Genomic DNA, 27163 nt, shown 5'->3' with positions numbered 1-27163 from the left:
ATATGGTTGTAACATCAAAAGGTTTTAAAATAGAAGCTCTGGGATATTCTTTATTTTTAGTTATTAAAGTTTAGTATTTCCAGCAAACATCCTTATTTATCAGCTCTCTCCTCTACCTCAACCAAAATAATAAAGAAAAAAACATTAATGGTTTTTCATTGCTTCTCCAAATCCAAAAAGATAAAACAGAAATGAAATTCAGTTAATTCCACAACTTTCTCCCCTTTCATAAATTGGGCAAAATGACCAAATCATCCGTTTTTAGATGTCAAGTCCCCATTGTGCTTACAGAAAGGTTTCATTGCCTGTTAAGTGCAATGTCTAGATCTTCTAAGTTCTCAATAGGGGGAAATGCAACAATATTACACCAAATGACTTTATTATTATTCTCATATTCTTGGAAATCAATAAACACTTAATTAATATGATTCTTCCCTTCATGCTTATTTTTACCATTTCTCTCATGCACCCCAAACTACTTATTTTTCTCCTCAGTGTCCCACTAGGTTTCACCAAGGAAAGAAACAGCAGAAAAGGGTCTCCACTCCCCAGGATCAGGCAGGCCATGGTAGCCACTTGGCTACATCACAAGAAGTCACCCACAGGGACCTCTTGCACTACCCTGGTGGACTCCAACAGAGTTCTAGAATCCACCCTAAGGATGGAGTGTTGAGGCCTTAAGAGACTTTTGATGGCCAGTTTCTGTCTTGGGAACTCTCTAAGGATTGAGGTAGTTCTAAGCTCCTTGTGGCATTTCTAAGCATCTCAAGGACAGTGAGGAGGATCTAGGATTCTGTGTCCTGGGAGCAAGAGAAGTTTCCTAAGTACACCTAAGACCCACTAAACTCTGGGTCAAGTGCAATAGTCCCCAGGGAGCTAAGCCAAATTGGCAACAATTCTTCTCTTGGCCCACAAATTGCCATTTTGCAGTGATATTTACATTTGCAGTGATATCTATCACACTCTGGGGACATCAACTATAAAACAAAGTCTCTGTCCCTTGAGACACTTTTGTTGGGGAGACAAGACGTGTAACTTAGTTTTGCTTGTCCTCCTGATATAACTAAAACACTTTCTCATGTCATTCAAATTTTCATTTAGTTCCATTTCCCTCTTTGAACTTGGAGGAAAAACTCTTCTTTTACCACTTCCCAAATTTTTTCAGTCAAATTCCACTTACTTTCCACAGTCATGCAAACCATCACTTGACACATCAAGTGTCACTTCTACACTGAGCCCATGGAAATGTACAAACTAGGCAAATGCAAGGGGTAGGGTACTGTGAAAAGGAGTGAGTGGATTTATAAAACACACATGCCATATCCACAATGTAGATGCTAATTCGCTTTGGAATGGCCACCTTGTGTGATCTTGCTCCCTGGATGAGAAACCTGGGATGATGGGCAAGGTAACATTCAATCAGTCAGGACACCAGACTCCAAGCCTTACAATTCAAAGTGCATGGGAGCTACAACCTGAGGAGACTTGTGCATTCTGCAATGTGCCTGATTTATCCTCCTAGAGTGGAAGAACACCATCTGGGCACAGGATTCTATTAATAATAAAATGCATTTAAAAGGAGTAGTTGTAAAAAATAATAATAAAATAAAATAAAGAAAATAACATAACATAACATAACAACATAACATAACATAACATAACATAACATAACATAACATAACATAAGTAGTTGTTAGGGTGTCTGGGTGGCTCAGTCGTTTAAGCATCCGGCTCTTGATTTTGGCTCAGTACACGATCTCACAGTTCATGGGATCGAAACTCATGTTGGGCTCTGTGCTGACAGCTTGGAGCTGGCTTAGGATTCTCTCTCTCACTCTCTCTCTGCCCCTCCCCTGCTTGTGCTCGCTCGCTCTCTCTCGAAATAAATAAATTAATTTTTAAAAAAGAAGTAGTAGTGCTTTGTTGAATCAGAACCATCTATTCTATACTGAACTCTTACATGCTATTTCATCTGACCATGTTAGCAGCAATCTTGAAGAAAAATCAGATTCCTTATTCAAAGGGTTAGTTCTCAAAAATGAAATCTGGGTTCTTCAGTGGATGCTATGGATTTGAGGATAAAGTTTAGATGTACTTGAGACCATAGTTATAGGTCTGCTTTGAGGACAATGAAATCAAGATAGGGAGGCAGCAATCATTGGGTGGTAGGTGGTTGATAAGCAAGGGCAGAGAGGGAACACAAGACAAAAGAGAAAATAAACATAAACCACCAGAGTGGAGTCAGTGACTCAGCAAAACTACCAAAGCTTCTGGTTTTGGTTTTTGGTTTTTGACAGGATCATATAGGGAATTGGGGATGCTTGATTGTATAGTTTTATTTCCTTTTTATGGTCTCAAATCTTTTTTAAAGAAAGCTTTATGTATGTGTTTTTAGGATTGGTGAATGAATGAACCTCACTTTTTTAATACCTGAGCTTCCCAAAACCATGAGTCATCAGCATTGTCATCAGAAGTAGGCTTAAAATCTGCTAATGAATTGACCATAGCTAAGGTACAGTTTTTGTCTCCAAGAAATGATCAAGCAAGGAAACACCTAGGAGGCACAGGGCAAAACACCTTCCTGGAAGTTGGTGGAGCAGGAAGATGTGGGGGCCCAGCCCAATAAGGGCAGCAATGCCTTCTGCATGGCTCACCTGTCTCCCCTCCTCTCAGCCTGATGCAAGGTAAGCCTACATTGAAGTCCAAGTGGAGAGCCTGGCCCTGGGGAGCTTTAGCACTGTATCTCGCTATGGCCTAGGTGTGCACATTTCATTTCTCTTGCTGCGTCTGGAACCCAGAGTCCAGTTTGCCAAATAGGTAATGGGGACTGGGGCTTAGGGAGGAGGGCAAAGTCCCCAAAGCCCAGCTTCCTTTTCTAAGCCCTGGTGACCTAAAGTACATTTAAGTTCTTTCTTCACTCCAGAGAGGAACCCACGCCACCCTTGATTTTGTATACCCCCTGCCATGACCATCCCCATCTATAAAATGGGGTGTACAATAGCACCTATCTCCTCAGGCAGGGGTTCTCAGAGTGGGTCCCCTAACCAGTAGCATCAGCATTGCTTGGGAACTTGTTAGAAAAGCAAATTCTCAAACCCCACTGCAGACTCACTGCATCAGAAACTCGGGGGTTGGAGGTCACCAATCAGTTCTCACAAGCCCCCAGGTAATTCAGATGGTCTCTCAAGTTTGAGAACTGCTATAACAGGGTTGTTGTGACGAGTAAATGATGGAGAAGCTAGAAGATGCTCAGTATGATGCCTGGCACCTAAGTGTTATCTAGCTGTTAGTATCCTCATCGTGGTTACCATCATCATTATCATCATCACAATCATCATCATCGCAAGATCTTTCTAATAATGCTTTAATTTCCAGGAGTAATGAGTCCTCTCATATGAAGATGCTTTTCCTGTGGAACAAACCCCTGGCACATGCATGTGCAAGCTGACTCTTAACAGTACAGAGGTCTTTTCTGTCTTGACCACTTACCATAATGATGTAGGGTGTCAGGGGGAAAAATGCAAGAATGTACATTTGTAAGGAAAGACTTTATTAATGGGGACAATTGCCATAGGAATATGCTCAAAGTCTAAAACCAGAAATGTCTTCAGGAAGGGATGGATAAGCAATGCTTTTATATGCAGAGACCCTGAAATGATGGGTGGCTGTGGAACGAGTAAGGAGGGATGGGGCAAGGAAGAGGTAATAAAAACTGTGTGGGAGTCTTGAAATTTAAAAAGCTATGTCAAACATTGATTGCACTAACAGTCAAGGCAGGAAATGTCTGTAGTCAGGGACATCAGCAAAGTTACAGAGTGGGAAGTTCGCATAGAGTTTAGGGCCTGATTGTCCTAGTCAAGTAAGCCTAAAGATGTTAAACACAAGTTGTGATCAGCCTTGTCAAGAAAATTAGTATGTATGTATGTATGTACTTATTTATTTATTTTTAGAGAGACAGCACAAGCTGGGGAGAGGGGCAAAGGGAGAGAGAGAGAATCTTAAGCAGTCTTCATGCTCAGCACAGAGCCTAAAGTGGGGCTTGATCCCACAACTCTGGTATCATGACTTGAGCCAAAATCAAAAGCTGAATGCCCAACTGATGTGGCAACTGAGCCACCAAGCACCCCAAGAAATTAGTTTTTATTTATGCCATGTTGCAGTTGACTAAATAATGGTCCCCCAAAGACATCAGATCTTAATTCTTGGAACCCATCAATGCTACCTCACATGGCAAAGAGTTTGCAAATGTGATTAAGGATTTGGGGAGGGATATCCTGGATTATCTGGATGAGCTCTAAATGTAATCACAAGGGTTCTTATAAGAGGGAAGGGGAGGGAAATTTGACACAGACAAAAGAGGAGAAAGCAATGGGACCACAGAGGCAGAGATTGGGGTGATGTGCCACAAACCAAGGAGTGACTAAAGCCACCAAAAGCTGGAAGAGAAGAACACGTTTTCCCTAAAGCCTCAAGAGGAAGCACAGCTCTATGATACCTGGTTTTCAGCCCAAGTGATACTGATTTTGGACTTCTGTCCTCCACTAACTGTGAGAGAACAAATTCCTATTGTTTTAAGCCACGAAGTTTGTGGGAATTTGTTACAGAAGCTGTAAGAAACTAATACATCTTGTTTCATGAAAAGACTCTTCAGATTTGAGGAAGAGATCCTCTGGGAGCCAAAGGAGAGTTTGTGGATTATAGTTTTGGCAATAGGGAAAATCCCACAAGTCAGCTCTTTTGGTACCTACTGGACCAAGAAGTTTCGCCATGTTATTTAAATGATAGTAGGCTATGCTCATATGTTGTAAAATCAAGATTACTGTAGTTAGGGGAACCTGGGTGGCTCAATCAGTTAAGCGTCTGATTCTTGGCTTCTGCTCATGTCATGATCTCAAGGTTCGTGAGATCAAGCCCCGTGACAGGCTGCATGCCGAGAGTGGAGCCTGCTTAGGATTCTCTCTCTCTCTCTCTCTCTCTCCCTCTCTCTCTCTCTCTCTCTCTCTCTCCCCCTCCCCCACTCACGTGTGTGTTCTCTCTCAAAATAAATAAATAAACTTAAAGAAAAGATTACTGTAGTTAATCTCAGATTTTAAAATGGAAAGGCTGAGTTTCAGTAAAGCTGTTAGTGAAGTTACATGTAGAACGTATCTAAGTAAATGCATAAACTACACCAGAAGACAATGAGCACCAACTAAGAGTTTAATTAATTCTTGTTAATTGATTTATTTAACAAATTGGCTGACTGTTTAACCTTATAGGAAAAGCAAGGTTATAGTAGCTCAAAAAAATAATTTCATAAGTCGCTTCATATAAACATCCAATCATAAACAGGCTTTTTTCCATAAAATTATTAATTATAATAAACCACTTTACAAATTAACAGTTGCCTGTTACGTAATGTGTTTAAAAGTAAGTCTTGGCTCATTGAAATTTAAACAAATTGGAGAGGTTGTTATTTTGGGGAGAGGTGTTAAGTGGCCTCAGGGTCTTGAATACCATCACATTGGATTTATTTATTCCTCTATGGTTTAAAACTTCCAGAGATGAGGTATAGAATTATACCTTGTTTTACCAGTGAGCAAAAGAAATCTGGACATGCACATGAGAATATACTTTCACAGAGAATGAATTTTAAATAGGAATTGGAAAATTCTGCCAACTGAATTTTATTAAAGGCAGAGCTAAGTCTTGGTTGCTTGACTAAAATGTAACTATTTTAATACTAGTACTCATCTAAGTTATTTGGCAAAGGAATAGTAATAGAATATGAAGAAAAAGAACACAATAGTTAGTAATACACATTCCTGCGATACTTTATTTTACAGATTATGTATATGTAGATGTCATGAGTTGGAGCAATAATATCTTCTACTCTCTTGCTTAAAAGATTTTCTCCTATATTTCTCCTAAATATATACATTTTTTATTTAAGTTTAGGTTTTGAGCATATTTGCTAGAGAGACGATTTCCCCTACAATGTGAGGTTGTATCACATTCCAAGAAACAAAGGTGATGTCATTCTTTGGAGCAGCACCTGCCAGGCAGCCTCCCATTCAGGCTATTGCCTAAGGTGCAGGAGGAAGTCAAGCAGTAGCAGGTTTTTCCACCTGTGCAATCCTTTGGAGCTGTGACCCCCAAGGCAACTGTAAAACCCACGTGTTAGAATAATTTAGATCTCTTGTGATAGACTGAGTAAACAAGCAAACAAAGGCCAAACTTTACATGACAAAGAACTCTAACCCACAAAAGAAACTTCTCCAGCAACCATTTTGGAATAGTCAGGCCTTACTTGCTCAATGGCTATCAATCTATTTTTGCCTCCACTTCCAACCCAGGACAAACCAAAAAAATCCAAATATTCTCCCCAAACCAACCACATAAGATGTTCCATTTCTAGTTATTCCTTTTCCGGCTTCCTCTTACAGAAGTCTCCCTGTTTTGTCCTTGTAAAGCTTTTCCTCACCCTGGCTTCTTTTGAATGGTCTCCTTTTTGTAGCAAGTTATCATGTGGGTGGTCTTCCTTTACTTCCACATGTGGATGCTTGTGTTGACCACCATGATTAATTTTTTTTTTTTTAAGCATAAAACAAAATGAAAGTTCAGCCATATGCAATACACTTTTGTAACCATGTGAGAACTTTGGACTCCCAGCTGTGTGCAAGAGGAAAACGATTCTACTTCAAAGGATATAAAATGAAATCTTCAATAAGTTGACTTTTAGAAATACTTGTCTGATTGTGTTTCTATGAAAGTTATCAATTTAATTTTAACTAAGTACAAATCGACATGCACTATGACTCCATAAAACATATAGATAGATCTATAGATCTATAGATAGATCTATACCTATATATAGATAGATCTATCTATATATATCTATATACATATCTATCTATCTATATAGATATAGAAAGAGAGAGAGAGAGAGAGAGAGAGAGAGAGAGAGGAAGGAGTTATGGGGAAAAGGACAAGGGTGTTCATTTTCTAAAATATGTTTTCTTGGGGCACCAGGGGGGGTCAGTCAGCTAAGTGTCTGACTTCTGCTCAGGTCATGATCTCACTGTGAGATAAAAGGCCCGCAACCAGCTCTGTGCTGACAGCTCAGAGTGTAGAGCCTGCTTCAGATTCTGTGACTCCCTCTCTCTCTGCCCCTCCCCCACTCGTGCTCTAAAAATAAATAAAAATTTTAAAAAAAATTTAATATATTTTCTACAATAAATATGCTCCTTCTGCAATTAAAAAAGAAACTCTTAGAAACATTTCTGATTTCCTTAAATCTCTATATACAGTTAACCCTTGACAGGGTTTGAAATGTGTTCACTTACACCCAAATTTCTTTTGATTAATACATTACAGTACTATAAATGTATTTTCTCTTCCTTGTGATTTTCTTAGTAACATTTTCTTTTTTCTAGCTTACTATAAGAATACATAATATATAACACATACAACATACAATATATGTGTTAGTCAACTTTCATAATATTGGTAAGGCTTCTGGTAACCGGCAGCTAATTAGTAGCTAAGGTTTTGGCTGTTGAAAAGTTATAATGCAGATTTTCACCTGCAAGGGGAGTTGCTGCCCCTAACAACCATGGTGTTCAAGAGTCTGTATATATACACACACATATACACACACACACACAAATATATTTATATCTATTTGTTCTCCAACGGAAACACTTCTTCAAAGTGCATAACCACGTTAAGTGTTATTAAAGTATGTATATTCCTTATATCTCAAGAGAAGCACTTTGGATACTGAGTAAGACCTAACAATCAATCCCTAATGCAGAGTTTAAGTAAATAAGTTTCCACCCTTCTCAACCACTTTTCCCCTTTTTATGAAACCATTTTTTTTTTCCTGTAAGTAATTCCTTTCTATTGGTTTTGTGAATGGCTCGAGAGGTAAGGGAGCGGGGGGGGGGGGGGGGGGAACAGAAGAGAAGCATTACGAAATGGCCATACCTCTGTACACCCATCCAGTCCATCCCCTTTCCTTCCAAGGACTAGGTCTTGCCCATTGCGTCCCATATTTTGGGGATTTCCAGTCCGCTCCAGATTCTTCCAAAACCCAGAGGCATCCCATCCTGAAACACTGATAACAAATCTGTCTGTGGGCTCTGCATCCTCCACCCGCCCCATTTTTGCCTGGAATAAACAGGAACCACTGGACTAGAATATCCCGTTCTCAGTCCTCCGAGAGATTTTAACCAAAAACTTCAGCACCTAAGGACCCGCAAAGCGACGCGCTAGGGTCTCCAGTACGACCACCCGCCGATCTCATGAATTCAGGGTAGTAAGTTGATCCGGGTCCCCAGTGAGGTGCCTCACCCCCTCCTCAGCGATGTCCGGAGCGCACAGACGCAGGGCCCAGCAGTCCTGGGACAAGTTGAGACTGAGCCGCGTCACGCTCTGGGAGTCCCAAGCCTGGAGGCCCCGCCCACAGGCCGGCGCAGCCAATCGCGGCGCGAGCAGACCGTAAGTAAGGGCGGGTCGGGCGTGCAGAATTCCCGAGGCCTTAAAGGCTGAGTCAGGAGCAGCTGGGCCACAATCCCCGGCCTCGGCGATCTGGGAAGGGTTGTGTGTGTCTGTGGAGTGCGCCTGCGCAGCTGTGGACGCCGTAGGTCAGCTTCTTGGTCTGGGGACCGGTACTGGAGGAGGGGATTCACCCCAGGGCACGGGCAAGTGTCGGGCGCGACCCGCGGGAATAAAAACATCTGCTTGCCTGGAGTTGGTGAGGCTGAGCCGACGCTGCCTGGATCCTGTAAGCCTTGAAGATGGGAAGTGGGGGCAGGGCGGTTCGGGGAACCCAGGGCGACACTGAGACCACGGGGAGGTCCTAGGCTGTGCAGGAGTCGGTCCGTCTCAGGGCCGTTGCGGGCACAGGTCTGGCAGCCGGGTCCCCACGGGACTGGGCCTGGCCAGGAGGTACAGGGCAGGCTGACCTCCGCAAGGGCTGCGGGGCCCGGCGCTCCCTCTACCTCGGTCTGTGAACATCGTCTGGAAGCTGAGGGAGGCGAGCGGGGCGGAGAGCCTTCGGCCTGGCCCCGCCTGCAGTGTCCCTTTGGGCCAGGCCCGAGAAGGTGCTCTGAACTCCGGGAGATCGTGGCCCTGTCCCGGTCGGGAACTGGGGCTCTGGACGCCCTCGTGCCTCGTAATTTCTTCCTCAGTTTGGGGGTAGTTAATGGCGGTGCTGGCGGCAGAGACCAAATGTGGGGACAGCAGAGCACTGGTGCAATCCTGCCCACCTTCTGGGAAGGTCTTTCAGAAAGCTTTCAATTCAAGAAGCATGTCTCACCCCTTGCTGTATATTTGTCAAAAGAAAGATGTGAGGTGGCTACCTAACCCCTGGGGATCCCTGTCCCTACTTGGGATCAGGTGTTCTGATAAATAAGATTTCCTGGGTCGCCTCGGTATTTTCAGTAAAGAACTTGGACCAACAGCTTCTTAGTTGCCTTAAGATTCTGAAACTCTGATCAAAACCTAAATTATTATCGTTGCACAATTACAATGAAGTCTGTTTCAATTCCTATAGCACTTGTCAGCCTGTTTTTAATTTTGATGGTTGAATCATATACCTCCAAGTCCTTGGCCTGTTTTTCTCCACCCACATCCTTAGCCTTCTTCCAGGAACCTGTAAATATTTGCGAAGGCACTTTAAATGTTTTTACTCTACAACATCTCAGGAGAAAATAGGATGGCTTTTTTAAAGGATTGGTCTCATCAAATACTGATCTCATTTTCCTTTCTAGGTTTTTGAAACATGAATCCTTCACTCTTCCTGACTGCCCTTTGCTTGGGAATAGCCTCAGCTGCTTCAAAATTCGATCAAAGTTTAAATGCACAATGGTACGAGTGGAAGGCAACACACAAGAGATTATATGGCATGGTAGGTAACATATGAAACTGTCCAAAGGGACCCCCAAAGAGAAAGAGTCCCTTGCCGTTGGGAGTTTATAGCCAGAGAGTAGCATGTAGAAGTCAGCTTTCACCAAGGCAATAACTTCATGGCACCCATTATTGAGCACAATATGGGGCATAATTCCTGTTGTGTGGTTGCTAGAGAACAGCTCCCAGAAATATAAGCCATCCTGGGCCATGGCTTTTTTCCCTGTCTGCAAATCCACTAGGTGAAGATGGGCTGGTTTTAAGTAGGAATAAAGATGGTAAGTTATATATTTGCCTCTAGAATGAAGAAGGATGGAGGAGAGCAGTGTGGGAGAAGAATATAAAAATGATTGAACTGCATAACCGAGAATATAGCCAAGGGAAACATGGCTTCACAATGGCAATGAATGCTTTTGGTGACATGGTGAGTGTCAGCGTGGATTGCTGTGCTTTTTGTGCTTCCTGTCCTCTGTACTTTATCAAAATAACCTCTTGCCTTTTCAACATTTTACTTACTTTTCCTTAAAGACCAATGAAGAATTCAGGCAGGTGATGAATGGCTTTCAAAACCAGAAGCACAAGAAAGGGAAAGTGTTCCAAGAACCTGTATTTGCTGAGATCCCCAAATCTGTGGATTGGAGAGAGAAAGGCTATGTAACTCCTGTGAAGAATCAGGTATGATAATATTTAGCAGATCTCCTTCCAAGAATAAAGCCAAAAAGGAATTAGTGTCCTTGCTTTGGTAGACAGTGGAGTTTGTTTGTTTTGTTTTGTTTTGTTTTAAGAATATTCGGGTATATGGGTTATTGTGAATCTTTGTATTTATCTTATAAACTGATAACTTTTTTATTTTCAGGGTCAGTGTGGTTCTTGTTGGGCTTTTAGTGCAACTGGTGCTCTTGAAGGACAGATGTTCCAGAAAACTGGCAAACTTGTTTCATTGAGTGAGCAGAACCTGGTGGACTGCTCTCAGCCTCAAGGCAATGAGGGCTGCAATGGTGGCCTAATGGATAATGCCTTCCAGTATGTTAAGGACAACGGAGGCCTGGACACAGAGGAGTCTTATCCGTATCTTGGAAGGGTAAATGGAGCTCCTTATCTTGTTATTCCAGCTCAGCTTTTGAAAGCTGAACATTTTCAAAGATAACAGACACTTTACTCAGCATTCACATTTTAGATGCAAACTGACAGAACTGTCACTATAAATTATCAGCCTTAGCACAGGTTCTCTGATTAGATGGTTAGCACATAGCTGTCCTTAATTCTGTGTAACTTGGAGGCTTTTTATACACCATTCTGCACATAATTTCTGCATAGTGAAAAATTTCTTATGGACAAGTAGGCCTAAGGGGTTTCACTGAAGATAACATCTGCTAAGTTTTCAATTTCAAATCAGAAACATTTGGCTATTAACTCACAACAAAGCTGACTTGGAAATCATTAAGCTGCAAACTGCTGAGTCTTGAGGTCCTAGAACTGGAGGTGTGGATGGTAGTGATCAAGTTTCTTTCCCATTTACCTTTAAAAGGACTCAGAGCCCTGTAACTACAAGCCTGAGTGTTCTGCTGCCAATGACACCGGCTTTGTGGACATCCCTCAGTGGGAGAAGGCCCTGATGAAGGCAGTGGCAACTGTGGGGCCCATCTCTGTTGCTATTGATGCAGGCCATCAGTCGTTCCAGTTCTATAAATCAGGTAGGTGTTTGTATTTTTATTATAGAAGTTCAGGCAGGCAAAATTGGAAAACACAACCATAATTGTTTGGTATTAGGTTTGGAGTCCTGCTTTCCAAGACTAGAATTTTGAGTGTGTGCATTTAATATAGTGATGTTTCCATTTGACATATTTTAGACATTTTCTCATGACAAGCTCTCCTTAAGTGTTTTTAAATGGCTGTGTAATTCTGCAAATACAAATAATTGATGTAAGTATTCTCCAGTTGTTGGACCTTTTTTCCAAATAATGTTTACTATTGAACTGTAAAGAACCCTGTGGCTCAAGTGTTATTTTATAATGTGCTGTTTCCTTAGTTGGCATTTTAGAAGTAGAAAGGATTATGCTAAGTAATATTAGTAGAAGTAGCTAAATCGTCTTAGCCTTGATAACTAGATCTTATTATTGGAAATCCTTTTCGAATAGAAAATATTTTGGGTTTAGTGGAATTTTGTTGATTTCTAGTGAGTTGAGTTTATTAGTTACCATAACTATTTTTGGTAAATATTTAAGCTTTATATGTAATTTACTAATGGCATTTCATTGAATTTTGAGATGTCTCTTAACCGTGGTAGATAGGGTGAGTTACTGTCATGTGTCAATTGAAGCTTCTCACCCCAAATTTTACTCCTCTAGGCATTTATTATGATCCAGACTGCAGCAGCGAAAACCTGGATCATGGTGTTCTTGTAGTTGGCTATGGCTTTGAAGAAACGGATTCAAGTAAAAAATTTTGGATTGTCAAGAACAGGTATAAAACTCCAAATGTTATATATTAAATTGAAAAGGGAGTGCTTGTTTGGAATCAGTATTTGATTTCAAATCCAAAACTCATTTTGAAATCCCAGAACTTAGAGTGAACACTCTTGACATTTTTTATAAGGGTAAAATGTACTGATGTTTGATTACAGGATTCTGTAGCAAGCTTGTTGGACTTATTATTACATATTTATAACATTGCATTTCCAAATTTTGAAAACTTTATTCAGAAACACATCTGGCCCCAAGAGTTTAGATAAAGGATTTTGCACCTGTAAGGTTAAGGGCTGGTTTCCTTTTTTGTGTCCAGTTTTTCAACAAGGTATACTGAGCAGAAACAACTGCTGACTCTTTTAACTCTGAAGGATTTTCTAAGAGTCCAGTGGGCTCTGTATGTCCTTCCTGTTACCATTTGTTGCCCTGCCATTTTATTCTACTTCCCAATTCCCAGAGGCTTTGAGGTCATCTGGATCCATTTTCACTGCTAAAGTTCTTTGAGAGGGGGTATAAGATAGCCTGCAGAAACAAACTGCTACATTGGAATCCTAGCCCTGCCTCAGTTTCCTATCTTAAAAAGTTAAGGACCTGTGGGAATTGATATACTTACCAATATATGTAATAGCACTTAGAATAGTGCTTGATAGCACCTGATATGTGGAAAGCCCTATTTTAAGTATTAGCTATTACTAATGAAGCTAATATGTACTTGATACTTTGTATAAAACAAAAAAACTTCTTCTTTTTTCAGTTGGGGTCCAGAATGGGGCTGGAGTGGCTATGTAAAAATGGCCAAAGACCAGAACAACCACTGTGGAATTGCTACGGCAGCCAGCTATCCCACTGTGTAAGCTGGTGGATGGGGTATCAGAGGACTTAAGGACAGCATATCTGGAGGAATTTTTATCTTAAAACTGACCAAACCCTTATGTAACATAAGACACTTGAATCATTGAAGATCCAAGTTGTGATTTGAATTCTGTGACATTTTTATAAGGGTAAAACTTTACCACTACCTTAATTGCTGTTATAAATAGCTTTATAATGTTGAAGACTCATTACTTAATTCTAAGACTTTTGAATTTTCATTTTTTCAAACGATATATATAACTTTACCTTTTAAAATAAATTTTAACTCAACATGTAGAGGTGGAACTTCTCTGTTTTCAATGCATTAACTTTTTGTGTAGTTATAAAATCTAATTGGGCTATAAAGATATAACTGGATATGCCAGTGGTGCATTAGAAGGATGCTGGGTGGTTCTCAAGATTTTCTAATTAACAAATATGCAGATTTTATGTCAGCTGCCTATTGGCTGTGTTGACCCAACCCTGAATCTAGCAAAACATAACAATCTGGAAGGGCAAAGGTAAATTGTTTTAATAATTTAACAATTCACTCTTTAGGAAAGTGAGAAGACATTAAGATCTTAGGTTTTAGACACTAGAAAAGGAGATCCTCTTCCTTTGACTCAAGATGGTTAAAACCTAGTAAGGTTATGGGAAAAAAGTCTCAGAGCCAGTTACTGAAGCATCTCCTTGAATTGCTGGTAAAGACCATGTGACTACTTTGCAGTTGAATAAGGACCAGATTCTGGATTACCAAGTCTTTTATCTTTGTTCTGCCAAGTCTCTGATGGCTTTCACATAACTCTTCTAGGAAAAGCCTCATTTGTTGCCTAGTGTTAGCAAAAGTATATTTAATGTCTATGATGAACAAGTCTCTCATGTTTGATAGTAACTGGAAGAATGTGTTAAAGATCCACAAGAGATGAGTGTAGACTACAAAAATAGGCTTCTGGCCTAGGAAGATCACTGGGTCAAAATTGGGGGCTTAGCTAGCTACGTAATCTCTGAATTAAAACTAAACTTGGAAGGGAAAAAAACAGCCTAAGCATATGGTTGCACAGGTAGTAAATACAAATAAGACAATATATTTGTATATTTAAAAGATGGAAAGAAAATATGCCAAACTTTTGGGTGGGTTATGGATGATTATTTTCTTTAACCTGTTCCACAGAAGACATGTATTTTTATTAGTAGGGGGAAAATTGTGAAAATATACCTACATTCTGCAGGCCAAAGAAGCAGGTGTACGTGTGTTTAAAAATCTCATGCTCCCAATCAATAAGAAAACACAAGGACTAAGCTGGTGAAATATTTAATATAGCCATACTCAATTATGAAGGGAATGAGAGATCAAGGACAACTAGAACCTTATAGCCCACAAAACCTTCAATAATTTTTGTCCATACATCAATATAATGTACCATTTTCAATCTGAGTTTTCTCTAAGAAAGGATTCCTTCATCTTGCTTTGCAACAGCAGGCTAACTCAGTGGTGTCCACAGAATCCTGGAACAACTCAAGACTCTAAGGAAACATCTGGGTGCTAAACTGAAGGGAAGCATGATGGCTTTGTATTTTAAAAAGTTTCAAGTCTGTCAAAGCAGAGGACACCTCAGATGTCTAAAGTATTTGTTTTTGTAACTTCCAAAGACCTTTATATTTTAAGTTGTGAAAAGTTCCAAACCACATCTATCATCTAAAAGAATTTCAAAGGAGCCAATAGACTTGAAATAAAGAGAGCTGGAAACAAATGTTATCACTACAAAATCTAATCTGAAGAACAGGCTACCAGTATTTAGTATTTCCTATAGTCCAGACATCCAAATAGTTACTTATCCTAGTTAATATTTCAGAGGAAGTAAGGAAAAGTGAGACAATTTGGCAAGTTATGAGGGAGGAATTGGCTTACGTGGATTTGTAGCTATAACACATGGACATCTTGTTAGGGGAGAGAATGGTCTCAGTATAGTAGTCCCTCCTTAATTGCAGTTTTGCTTTCCATGGTTTTAGTCAACCACAGTCCAGAAGCAAATGATCCTCCTTTTGACAGGTGAGTAGGAGGTCAATAGTAGACTGATGCTATATCACAGCGCCTGTCATTCACGTCACTTCATCTCATCACATATTTTATATATATATGTATATATATATATATATATATATATATGATCACCTCTCACATCACAAGAAGGATGAGTATGTACAATAAGATATTTTGACAGAGACCACATTCACATAACTTATTACAATATACTATAATTCCATTTTCATGTTGATTTTATCCTATGCCTAATTTACAAATTAAATTTTATCATATATGTATAGGAAAAAACAGTGCAGTTGATCCTTGAATAACGTGGGGCCTAGGGGTGCCAACCCTATCCCCATCTCATGCAGTTGAAAATCTGTATAACTTTTGAATTCCCGAAGTCTCTTTTTGACTCCCCAAACCTTAACTAATAGCTTACTGTTGGCCAGAAACTTTACCAATAATACAATTAACATGTATTTTAGATGTTATACGTATTATCTACAGTATTTTTACAGTAGAGAAAAATAAGAAAATCATTAGGAAAATAGATTTACATTACTGTAAAAGAATCCACATGTAAGTGGGCCTACATGCACAGGATAAGCCGTATGCTTAAACCATTGATACCACATTGCATATATATAACTTCAGATAACATTTTTGAGATATAAGTCTGTAAACTTATATGTAGAAGCATATTGGAATATTCCTGTGCTTAACTCACTGAAAGTACACTTCGTACAATATATCTTTCAAGTGACATTTTCATTAAAATACAAGGGTTTGTAAACTCTTGTGTAGAAGCATGAGAGTAGCATCATGTTTAACTCATTAAAACGATACCGTATAAAAAAAGTGGGCCTACACAATTCAAACCTGTGTTGTTCAAAGGTCAAACGAGTGTGAGTTTGGTACTATCTGCAGTTTCAGGCATCCACTGGGAGGCTGGGAATGTATTACCCACAAATAAGGGGAAACTACTGTAATTAGAAAACTCATTTTTTGCACTTAATTTTCATCACCATCTCCAAGGTATACTTACAAAATCTTAAGCAAGTATAGACTTCCCTATTTCTGTTAGTGATTTATGATTGATGAAAGTTACAGTTAAGTTACAGTTAAGACCACATTTATATGTTTTGCCTATAAAATTTGAAATTGGCTGTTTCCTAAACTCAGTTACCTTTTGGCTGATATAAAAATCTAAACAAAAAACTTGTGGGAGTTTAAAGAAGCAAGTATTAGTGTATATATACATGTTTACATACATATATATGTATGTATGTGTGTATGTGTGTTTATCTCCCATCACTTTACAGAATTTCAGAAATGTTCATGGTCATCACTATTTTTAAATAACTTAATAAGAAACTATTACCAAGAGCTACTCCATGGTCTCTTTTCTCAGTACTACATATTAAAACTTTTGTAGTTAATATATTTCCTCATTCAACTGTGCTGTCGGTTCTGGGGTATAGAACAAAGGTAGTCACAGTCTGTCTCTTGTGGAGCTCACATTCTCATGTTGCTGAGCCCATGCATAACCTCCATCTTTTACCGTAGCCACCATTCATGAGCCCATTTGCAATGACAGGAGTGGCTGAGGAAAGAATGACTGGTAGTCACAGAACAGGTCATTTTATTCACTTGATTTACTGAGGTTACCTTTGGTGAGCATTTGCATGGGACAAAAATATAGTCATGCTTTTTGCCCATTCAGAGAGCTCTATTCACACACCTCTTCTCTAGGTCTCTTTGTCAGCAATTTTCCAACCAGGTTTCTTCCAAGACCCTGATAATCCAGCCAAACCATGGTTACAGCTCATGAATTAGTATATAATAGCACTTCTGGCCATTTTTCCTTCCAAGCAAAATGAACAACCAGATGTTCAACATTCTGCTCACGGGGAGGATTTCCCTTCACCACTGCCCTTTAGGGATGTCCCCAAAAGGGGTCATAGTGTGCTACAGTTGTCCACTTCAGTTAGTGTCTGCATATCACATAGAACCATCTATAAACCAGCCCAAGCTTTCTCTTCCTCAATCAACTGATTTTAGAGAATGCCCTGTGAGACCATAGGTTGAGGCTGGGAGCGAGAAGGCAGGAGTGGGGGCCATGAGCATTTGGCCCCTTCCTAATGTAACTTCTGCTTTGAGGGCCTGCTTAGACCCAATCCCATATATACCACTTCTACTTAATGATGGAGTGCTGCAATGCACATTTGGCTTTGTGGCTTGGTGGGTCAGATAATACACAGTTCATGATGAGCAGCTCATGAAATTGGTGGCCCATTTTTAAGCATTTATTCTCTAATACCCAGTAGCCAAGCTAAAAGCTGTTTTTCGAAAGGAGAATAGTTATCTGCAGAGGATAGCGTGACTTCACTCCCCAAATCCTTAAGGGTCTGCATTACTATTTGTCTATTGGAGCCTATCAGTGGCTCCAAACAGCATTTCTACTACTGACACTTCAAGCATCATTGAATCTACTGAATCATATGGTCCAAGGGGCCCAGCAGCTTGCATAGATAGCAGCCTGGACCTGTTGCAGCCTTATCTTGTTCTCAGCCCCACTCAAAATTTAACAGTGTTTTTGGGTTATTCAGTAAATGGACCAGAGTAGCATACTCAAATGAGGAATGTGTTGCCTTCAAAATCCAAAGAGGCTCACTAAGCATTCTCTTTTTTGGTTATAGTGGAGCCAGATGCAACAATTTATGCTTCATCTTAGAAGGGATATCTTGACATGCTCAACATCACTGAACACCTAGAAATTTTACTGAGATGGGAAGCCCTTAAGTTTTTGTAGGATTTATTTCCCACCCTCTGACATGCAGATGTCTTACCAATAAGACCAGTAAGTCTAAAATAGTTCCTACTTCCTGCTCACTAGTTCTATTTAGCATAATGTCATCAATGTAATGGACCACTATGATGTGGGGAAAAAAGATAATCAAGATCCCTGAGAACTAAATTATGATGTACAGCTGGAGAGCTGATATGCCCCTAAGGTGAAGGTGTATTGTTGGCCTTGCCAACTGAAAACAAACTGCTTCTGGTGGTCTTTACTCATAGGTGTGGAGGGGAAAAAAGCATTTACCAGATCAATACCTGCATACCAGGTAGTAAGGGATACGTTAATTTGCTGAAGCTATGTAACCAGATCTGGAATAGCAATTGGAGTTAAGTTTATGGTTAGTTTATGATAATTCACGGGTTAAGTTTATGATAATTCACTGTCATTCTTCAAGATCCGTGTGTTTTTTTCACAGGCCAAATAGATGAGTTGAATGAGGATGTGGTGGTGAAAATCATGATCCCTGAATCTTTCAAGTCCTTGATGGTGGCCCTAATTTCTGAAATCCCTCCAGAAATGTGTCACTGCTTTTGGCTTACTATTTTGCAAGGTAGAAGCAGTTCTGGTGAATTCCACTTGGTCTTTCCTACTATAATACCCCTAACTCCACAGATCTGGGAACCAGTGTGGGAATTCTGCCCGTTGCTGAGAATGTCAATTCCATTTATCCATTCTGGAACTGGGGGGAAAAAACTATACTGAACCCACTGAGATGGACCTGAGCAAAAACTCCATTGATCACCCTTTCTCCATAAACCCCTACTCTGATGTGTGAGGTTTGGGTCTCCTAGAATTAGTGTCAGTTCAGAGGCAGTATTGAGTAGTTCCCAAAATGTCTGATTGTCTTATTTTTTTCCAAAACATATCACCTTTATAAAAGGCTATCAGCCTCTTTGGAACAGCCTGGGAGAAAAAATGAACAGTAAAAAGAGTATAAACAGAATAAAAATCAACAGTATAGTGGGGACACAGTTTCCCTTTCAGTTAAGGGTTTGGAGTCTGTAAACTGTCTCAAGTTCTGGAATTAATTGAGGGGCTGTAACTCTTTTTTTTTTCAAGTTAGACTTCTGCTGTTCAAGTTAGACCTAGAACTCATCTGCTTTTACAGATGATATAAGAATTTAGTAGACTGCCCACCTGCTTCTCTTCTAGGGACACTATTATCAGCTAGCCAGTGCCATAGGTCCTTGCAAGTCAGACTGTTCTAACTACTGCAGCAACTCTGCTGTCCACTTTGGTAACCATGTCCACTGTGGTGTGTTCCAGTTGGGTGGGGGCCAGTGGCACTGGCAGTGAAAGAATTCACCCGAGCCAGAACAAAGGAGATAGAAATTTATTGAACACACTGCAATGGAGCACTGGGCAGGACAGCAAAGGAGAAACTATCTGCCACAGTGGTGAGGGACTATAGTTATAGAGTGGAGAGAGGAAACATGGGAACTTATGGAATTTTCCCTTTTTTGGTACCTGTGCCTGGTTGTAAGTAGCTCATTGGTCAGATAGGGCCTATGACTAGGTCGAGGTGGGTCACTCAGTGAGTCTGTTTACGTCCACTCGGTAGTCACTGTGGGCCCTTTTGTCTTGCTCAAGTTTCTATTGCTCAAGCACGTCACCTAAAAGTGGCCTCTACATCCACCTTATCTTCGGTGATTAAGTGCCACCATTTGGCTCCCGCCACCCAGGATCCACTTACCCCATTGCATTTAAGAATCTCAATTCAGTGGCAGCATTTTCCACTGTAATTTCTAATCTGTTGAGAAGAGTGACCACAAAGCTTTTCAAAGATACTAGGATTTCCCTCACAAATTTATTTCTTACAGTCATAGTGGAAGAAGTTGTGTCCTCTATACCCTTCTGTGGTGAGTGAGCATTGTTACATGACAAATCCACTCTAACATTTGAAACTCCCAAACCTTTGGATACCTTTTCTTCTACAATATACCAAAAGCATCTAGACTACATTTAGTGTAGGTGTAGGAGAGCAGACTGATTCTTTGGCCTTCCATCTTGTTCCTGTCCCTGCAATGATCTCCTTCAGGGATACTTGTTCCAGGTCCTTGGAGGTTTATGTATCCCCTAACCAGAATGCAAGAAGGCTTAATCTGATCATCCCTGAGGTTGTTTAGATAACTAGTAGAGATAATATCGTTTCTTCCCTTCCCCCACTCTGGTGCACAGATGATCTGTTAAATGTTAAACAGTTTGACCCTAAAATGGCCTCTGCATACCCCCTTGCTCTATAAAATCTGTGGATTAAGCTCCAGACCTTGCAGACAACAGCTGCAAAGCACCTGGATCGTCATCCACCCAATCCCCATATCAGTAAAACTGTGTGTAAATGGTATGGAGTGGCTTACTTCATTTTTTGGTTTCAAAGTATCTCAAAGGATACCTTACTGTTCCTCTTCAATCTTCTAACAATTGGTGAGCTAAGCTAGAGACCTAAAACAAAACAAGCAGAGATAAAGGGGCTCTGTCAGGGGAAAGCCCATAGTCTGTGGGGGAAATCCCATTGTCGGTGGGGGAAATCCCAAGCTGGCCAGCCACTGTCATGTGGGAAGACTCAGCTAGGTTTTTTGAGCATTTTGGAGCAGTGCATGAATAGGGGGATACCCTGAAATGGCCCAAAGGATTGTTAGATATCCTATCTAGAATGGTAGGGAAAAGGGAAGGGAAAGTGAACAAGCTATTGTGGCAGTAGCTTGGCCAGAGATATGTGCATTATGAGACACTGCAGAATTATAAGTAAGGAGAGAATTAGAACAGACTAGAGAAGCATTGACTTTGGAAAAGGATGTACAAGCCACATCTAATATGGATATCTTGTCCACAAGAATACAACAGCAGGAGAAATGCTTAGGAAGTATGACATGTACAATGGCAAAGATGCATGGGTGCAGGCTACCATACACTAAAGTGAGAATTATTATATTTCAAGAGAATTGGGACCCTAAAGCTTAGGATCCCTGGAATAATGACTCCGCTTATGGGGAGGATATTATAATAGACAAGGAAAATGACTTACAGTCATACCCTTTGATTCAAACAAAGACCCAGGCCCCTCATGAGCCTTGAGATAACCAAGAATAAATTCCAACAAGTCAGAAAATGACTATGAGGTGAATTAGTGGAGCTAATGAGGCATTTTAAGCAAAAAGGCCAAGAAGGGATGCATCTTGTATGTTACAACTGTGGAATATTGGGACAGATGGTATTGTGTTAGAGGGTCTGAGATGTCAAAAATGGCCTCAGTCACTGCTCAACCTGCCTTGGAACAAAGGTTATATACCATGCCGCAGGCATGGGTAAGTGCTTAGCTAATTTGATTGATTTGATAAACTCTAGCATTAAAATGACCTGGCCTACAAAGTATGGACAAAGCCCAAATGTCCAATGTCCATTGATGAATGAATGGATAAAGAAGATGTGAGATATATATATATATATATATATATATATACACACACACATATATATACATATATATATATATATACAGTGGAGTATTACTCGGCAGTCAAAAAGAATGAAATCTTGCCATTCACAACTACGTGGATGGAACTAGAGCGAAATTATGCTAAGCGAAATTAGTCAGAGAAAGACAAATATATGACTTCACTCATATGAGGACTTTAAGATACAAAACAGATGAACATCAGGGAAGGGAAGCAAAAATAATATAAAAACAGGGAGCAGGACAAAACATAACAGACTCTTTAAATATGGAGAACAAACAGGGTTACTGGAGGGGTTGTGAGAGGGGGATGGGCTAAATGGGTAAGGGGCATTAAGGAATCTACTCCTGAAATCATTGTTTGCACTATATGCTAACTTGGATGTAAATGAAAAAAAAAAAAGATGACTTGGCCTAATGAAGGGGATTTTTCCCTACCCTCCATTACACTGGACCTCTATGGAAGAACTACAAGAAATTATATGAGAACTGGGAATGAAACATGCCATTTACATTCAGCATTTTAGAGGACCAAATAATTATTTTCCTCTTATATGAAAGACCATGCCTCGGGGGCATGTTATGAGACTTTAGCATCTGTCCTTGCACCTATGGTTAATCAGTCCATTGCTACAGTAGTGGCTATGGTGGCTGACTTACATGAAACCAAAAGAATCTGGCATAGGGGAAATAGATGGGTTGAAAAATGGAAAAACAAAGGATCCTGCCAATAATAAAATGGCAGAAAGGGGGTCCATCAGGGTCTCTAGTAAACAACTAGATTTACTAGTTGTAAACTCTAATATTATCTAGGACCCTAAGAGGAAATATAGACAAGCAATCCAATGGTTCCTGCTAAGCCTATGGAAGGCATTGACTAAAGGAAAGCAGTTTATTCCCTTGAAAGAAGGCTCAAAAAAGCCAGATGTGTTCCTGAGTGCCCCTCTGCTAACAAGCGAATTTAGAGTATGGGTACTCCTTACTCCTAGAGATTAGAAGTTAGATCAACATTGCCCTCTGGTGAGTACAATAGGGGTGACCAGAGGCCCCATGTTGAATTAATCATTTATTAGTTTCACACTAACAGACAGACTGTACTAGCTCTAATGTACACTGGAGCTGAATGCACACTAATCTATGGAAACTCCTTGATATCTCAGGGAGAAATAGAAGCAATTGATACTATGGGAGACAAATTATCAAGGTCAGACAAACTAGTCTCTACCTACAGATTGGCAGGCTCCCACCCTGCTGTTTTCTAGTGCATGTATCACCCATTCTTCAGTATGTTTTGGGTGTAGATGTTTTACAGGATCTAGATCTAACTACCATGACAGGCAAATTCAAGTTGCACATTGGAGTCGTAAAACCCATCACTGTGGGTTCTGCAAAATGGGAATCTATACAGCTGCCAGTTCCTCTGAAGAGTAATAAGCATAAAACAATATAAAGTACGGGGGGTGGGGAGCATAACAAGTTTACTGCCACCATTAAAGAATTAGGAAAGGCAGAGGTAATCAGGCCTGCTCAAAGCCCATCCAATAGTCTAGTTTGGCCTGTAAAGAAATCTAGGGGCGCCTGGGTGGCTCAGTCGGTTAAGTGTCCAACTTTGGCTCAGGTCATGATCTCATGGTTCATGGGTTCGAGCCCCACATTGGGCTCTGTGCTGACAGCTCACAGCCTGCAGCCTACGTCAGATTCTGTCTCTGGCTCTTTCTGCCCCTCCCCAGCTTGTGCTCTCTCTGTCTCTAAAATAAACATTAAAAAAAAAAAAAAAAAGAAATCTAATTGGACCTGGTGAATGACAATAGATTATAGGGAACTCAGTAAAGTTACTCCATGCAGCCATGCCATGTTGCCTAATATAGCCTCATTGTTAGAAAAAAAAAAAAAATCACAGCATCCATTAAGACATATCATTACGTACTAGACCTATCTAACCCCCTCGTCAGCATTCTATTAGAATTTGAATCCCAAGGCCAGTTCACCTTTACATGCAACAGGAGACAATGGCTCTTCCAGGCATTGCCCCAAGAGTGCCTCCATAGTCCCGCAATTTGTCATAGGATGGTAGCCAGAGATCTGGAAAACTGGGTATTGCCAGAGGAGATGGTGCTTTATCACTACATAGATGATGTAATGTTAACTTGTGATGATTTATCCTCCCTGTCTCAAGCAGCTGCGTCATTACAGGTGCACTTGAAGTCACAAGGATGGGAAGTAAATACTGACCAGATCCTTCCTGGGTGTCATCTGGGCAGTGTCCTGGGTGTCATCTGGGCAGGTAAGACAAAAGTGGTGCCAGAGGCAGTCACTGATAAAATACAAGCCTTCCCAATCCCTGAACCAGTAAAGGAATTACAGGCTTTTGTTGGCTTATTGGATTACTGGAGAACTTCTTGTCCCCATCTAACCCAGATATTAAGACCTTTCCATGCCTTGCTTAAGAAGGGAAACTGATGGGATCGGGAGGCTTTCTTACAGGCAAAAATTGTAGTAAATATGTTGCTTAGGGTCTTAGGGTATCCCATTTTGTAACTATGAGTTGGAATTCCCTTCTGGTGTGATAAGGAAGCTCAAAATTTTTCTTCCTTACTTTATTTTTTCTGCTCATCCCTTAGTAAAGAAATGGCTAAGTACAATTCCTCAAGCAGATTTATTACTTAAGCACTCTTTAAAACCAGCCTTGGGGGGCGCCTGGGTGGCTTAGTCGGTTGAGCGTCCGACTTCAGCTCAGGTCACGATCTTGCGGTCCGTGAGTTCGAGCCCCGCGTCAGGCTGTGGGCTGGAGCCTGCTTCCGATTCTGTGTCTCCCTCTCTCTCTGCCCCTCCCCCGTTCATGCTCTGTCTCTCTCTGTCTCAAAAATAAATAAATGTTAAAAAAAATTAAAAAAAAAAAAAACAGCCTTGGGAGAAGGGGTTCTCCTTAAAAATGTTCAAAAATCAGTGGATGGAAAATTGTGAGTTCCTAAATTGTTTTCTTGGCCAACCATGTCATTTTGTAACCAAAGTTTTACTTGAGACACTTAAATTAATCCACATGACTTTGAAAAGAATAAACCCAATAAAACAAAAATAAAATAAAATAAAGTAAAATAAATAAAATATAACTCTCAGGTTGTTTTGTGAGTCATTTTCTCGAAGTCAGTAGATCTTACAGCAGAAGAAGCACATAGTAATGCCTGTGAAATATACATCTCAGGTAAAAAAGCAAGTTGTAGATCAGTATGAATAATTTGTTACAATTTTTTTAAAATACAGAGACTAGGGCATGTGGGTGGCTCAGTCAGTTAAGCATCGGACTTTCGCTCAGGTCATGATCTCACAGTTCGTGAGATCCAGCTCTGCTTCCAGTGAGCTCAAGCCCCGCTTCAGGTGAGCCCCGCTTCTGTCCCTCTCTCCCTCTCTCTCTGCCCCTCATTCACATGAGCCCTCTCAAAAAAAAAAAAAAAAAAAAAAAAAAAAAAAAAAAAAAAAACCACAGACATACACATTTTTGTATGTATTTTTAAAAGTCTTCAAAAGTTATAAACCAGGTATGCTTCCTGGAGCATAAAAAGAGATACTTTCTCTTTCTGCTGTATTATTCCAATTAAAAAAAAATAATATACATTCTTCTCATGAGGTAACAGATTCAGAAGTATACAGTTCAATTTAAAAAACGTAAGAATTGGTAAAGGAAAAGGAGGAGGAGAAAGAGGGGAAAACAGACTGTCTTTAGATAGGTTAAATCAAGGCAAGTCTCCTATTTGGAGGATTTATCTTTCCGAGATTTGCACTGTCATTGCTCAGCCAGTCCATTCACACAACATTCACATGAGGAACTGCCACTGGCCAGTCATTAGCCATGCAGTCTCAATAACACAGAACTTCTCTGAGAGGCGTGGGCTGTTGGCTCAAAGTCATTGGGCTCAGCCCCAGGGGCTAGAGAGGGATTTTGCTAAGAGCCAAAGAGAAGTGGACAATAAGGGAATATACCAAGAGACAATTCTGATTAGACTGCTTTAGTGAATTTCAGAATACATATTCTCTTTACTTCCACCTGCATCCCATATCCCAACATTGGGACAGAAGTGTCCTTTCCTCAGCTTTCTGTACCCTCTCCTCTTCCTCCACATCCAGGAACAGCACTAGATTGCTAATCACACAACACTCAGAGGGAGGGCCAATATAGGTAGAAGCAAAAAAACAAATCCTCACTTGTGGATTCTCTATTCTGCTTTTAAAAATTATATCAGGGGCGCCTGGGTGGCTCAGTCTGTTAAACATCCAACTTCAGCTCAGGTCATGATCTCACAGTCTGTGAGTTCAAGCCCCGCATCCGGCTCTGTGCTGACAGCTCAGAGCCTGGAGCCTGCTTCAGATTATGTGTCTGCCTCTCTCTCTGGCCCTCCCCTGCTCATGCTCTGTCTCTCTCTGTCTTAAAAATAAATAAAAACATTTTAAAAAATTATATCAGAGCAGGACACCTGGGTGGCTCAGTCAATTAAGTGTCTACTCTTGCTTTTGGATCAGGTCATGATCTCAGAGTTCTTGGATTCAAACCCTGCCTCAGGCTCTACACTGACATTGTGGAACCTGCTTGGGATTCTCTTCCTCTCCCCCCCACTCCCTTTTTCTCTGCCCTTCCCCCACTCGTTCATGCGCGTGCGCTTGCGCATGCGCGCGCGCGCGCGCGCGCTCTCTCTCTCTCTCTCTCAAATAAATAAACTTTAAAAAATTATATCAGAGCATTTCACAGGGAAGGTCATGAAGGAACTTCCAAAGTGATGATGATATTCTGTATCTTAATAAGAATTTGGGTTATATAGGTGTATGCATTTGTTAAAACTCAAAGATTTGTGCAGTTCAGGGGCGCCTGGGTGGTTCAGTTGGTTGAACATCCAACTCTTAATTTCAGCTCAGGTCATGATCTCAAAGTCATGGGATTGAGCCTATGTCAGGTTCTGTACTGGGCGTGGTGCCTGCTTGAGATTCTCTATCTCCCTCTCTTTCTGCCCCTCCCCCACTTGTGCTCCCCCTACTTTTTCTCTCTCTAAAAAAAAAAAAAAAGATTCGTGCAGTTCCTTACATGTAAATTTTACATAAAAAGAAAAATATTGTAAACAAATATTGACTGCTCATCCATGATATGCATACTAAATCAGAGGAAGCACTAATGTCTGCAGGTTGTATTTTTTCATTTTGGTGATAAAATATGCATAATATAAAATTCATCATTTTAACCACGTACAATTCAGTGGCATTAAGTATATCCACAATGTTGTACACACATCACCACTTTTCGCTTCCAGTACTTTCTTATCATCCCAATCAAGAGCTCTGTACCCATTAAACAATAACTCCCCATCCTCCCCTCCTCCCAGCCCCTGGTAATCTCTACTCTACTTTCTGTCTCCCTAAGTGTGCCTATTCTAAGTACCTCATATAAGTTAAATCATACAATATTTATCCTTTTGTGTCTGGTTTATTTCACTTAGCATGGTGTTTTCAAGGTTCATCCATATTTCACATGTATCACAATTTTATTACTCTTAAAGACTGAACAAAATTCTGTTGGATGTATATACCATATTTTATCCATTCAGGTGTTGATAGACATTGGGATTGTG

The 27163-nt window shown here is 40.4% G+C and overlaps 1 protein-coding gene and 1 pseudogene across 2 annotated transcripts; one reads left to right on the top strand and one right to left on the bottom strand.

The window, feature by feature from the left end:
* Positions 1-8543: 8543 nt before the first annotated feature.
* On the top strand, positions 8544-13505 carry LOC125911719 (procathepsin L). 2 transcript variants are annotated; one of them, XM_049615915.1, is made up of 8 exons: positions 8544-8627; positions 9756-9892; positions 10193-10315; positions 10420-10566; positions 10748-10972; positions 11420-11585; positions 12240-12354; positions 13111-13505. In XM_049615915.1, the coding sequence occupies exons 2-8, from the start codon at positions 9767-9769 to the stop codon at positions 13208-13210; spliced, it is 1002 nt and encodes a 333-aa protein (XP_049471872.1). In that variant the 5' UTR covers positions 8544-8627; positions 9756-9766; the 3' UTR covers positions 13211-13505. The 2 variants fall into 2 exon arrangements, with proteins under 2 accessions (XP_049471872.1, XP_049471797.1); XM_049615840.1 differs by having other exon boundaries at positions 8557-8767.
* A 3899-nt stretch (positions 13506-17404) lies between these two features.
* Positions 17405-23597, bottom strand: LOC125919367 (uncharacterized; annotated as a pseudogene).
* Between the last annotated feature and the right edge of the window lie 3566 nt (positions 23598-27163).

The sequence above is a fragment of the Panthera uncia genome, chromosome D4, assembly GCF_023721935.1.
Source record: "Panthera uncia isolate 11264 chromosome D4, Puncia_PCG_1.0, whole genome shotgun sequence".
Classification (NCBI taxonomy): domain Eukaryota; kingdom Metazoa; phylum Chordata; class Mammalia; order Carnivora; family Felidae; genus Panthera; species Panthera uncia.
Note: the sequence above shows the minus strand (reverse complement) of the source record. Positions and strands in the feature narration are given on the sequence as shown.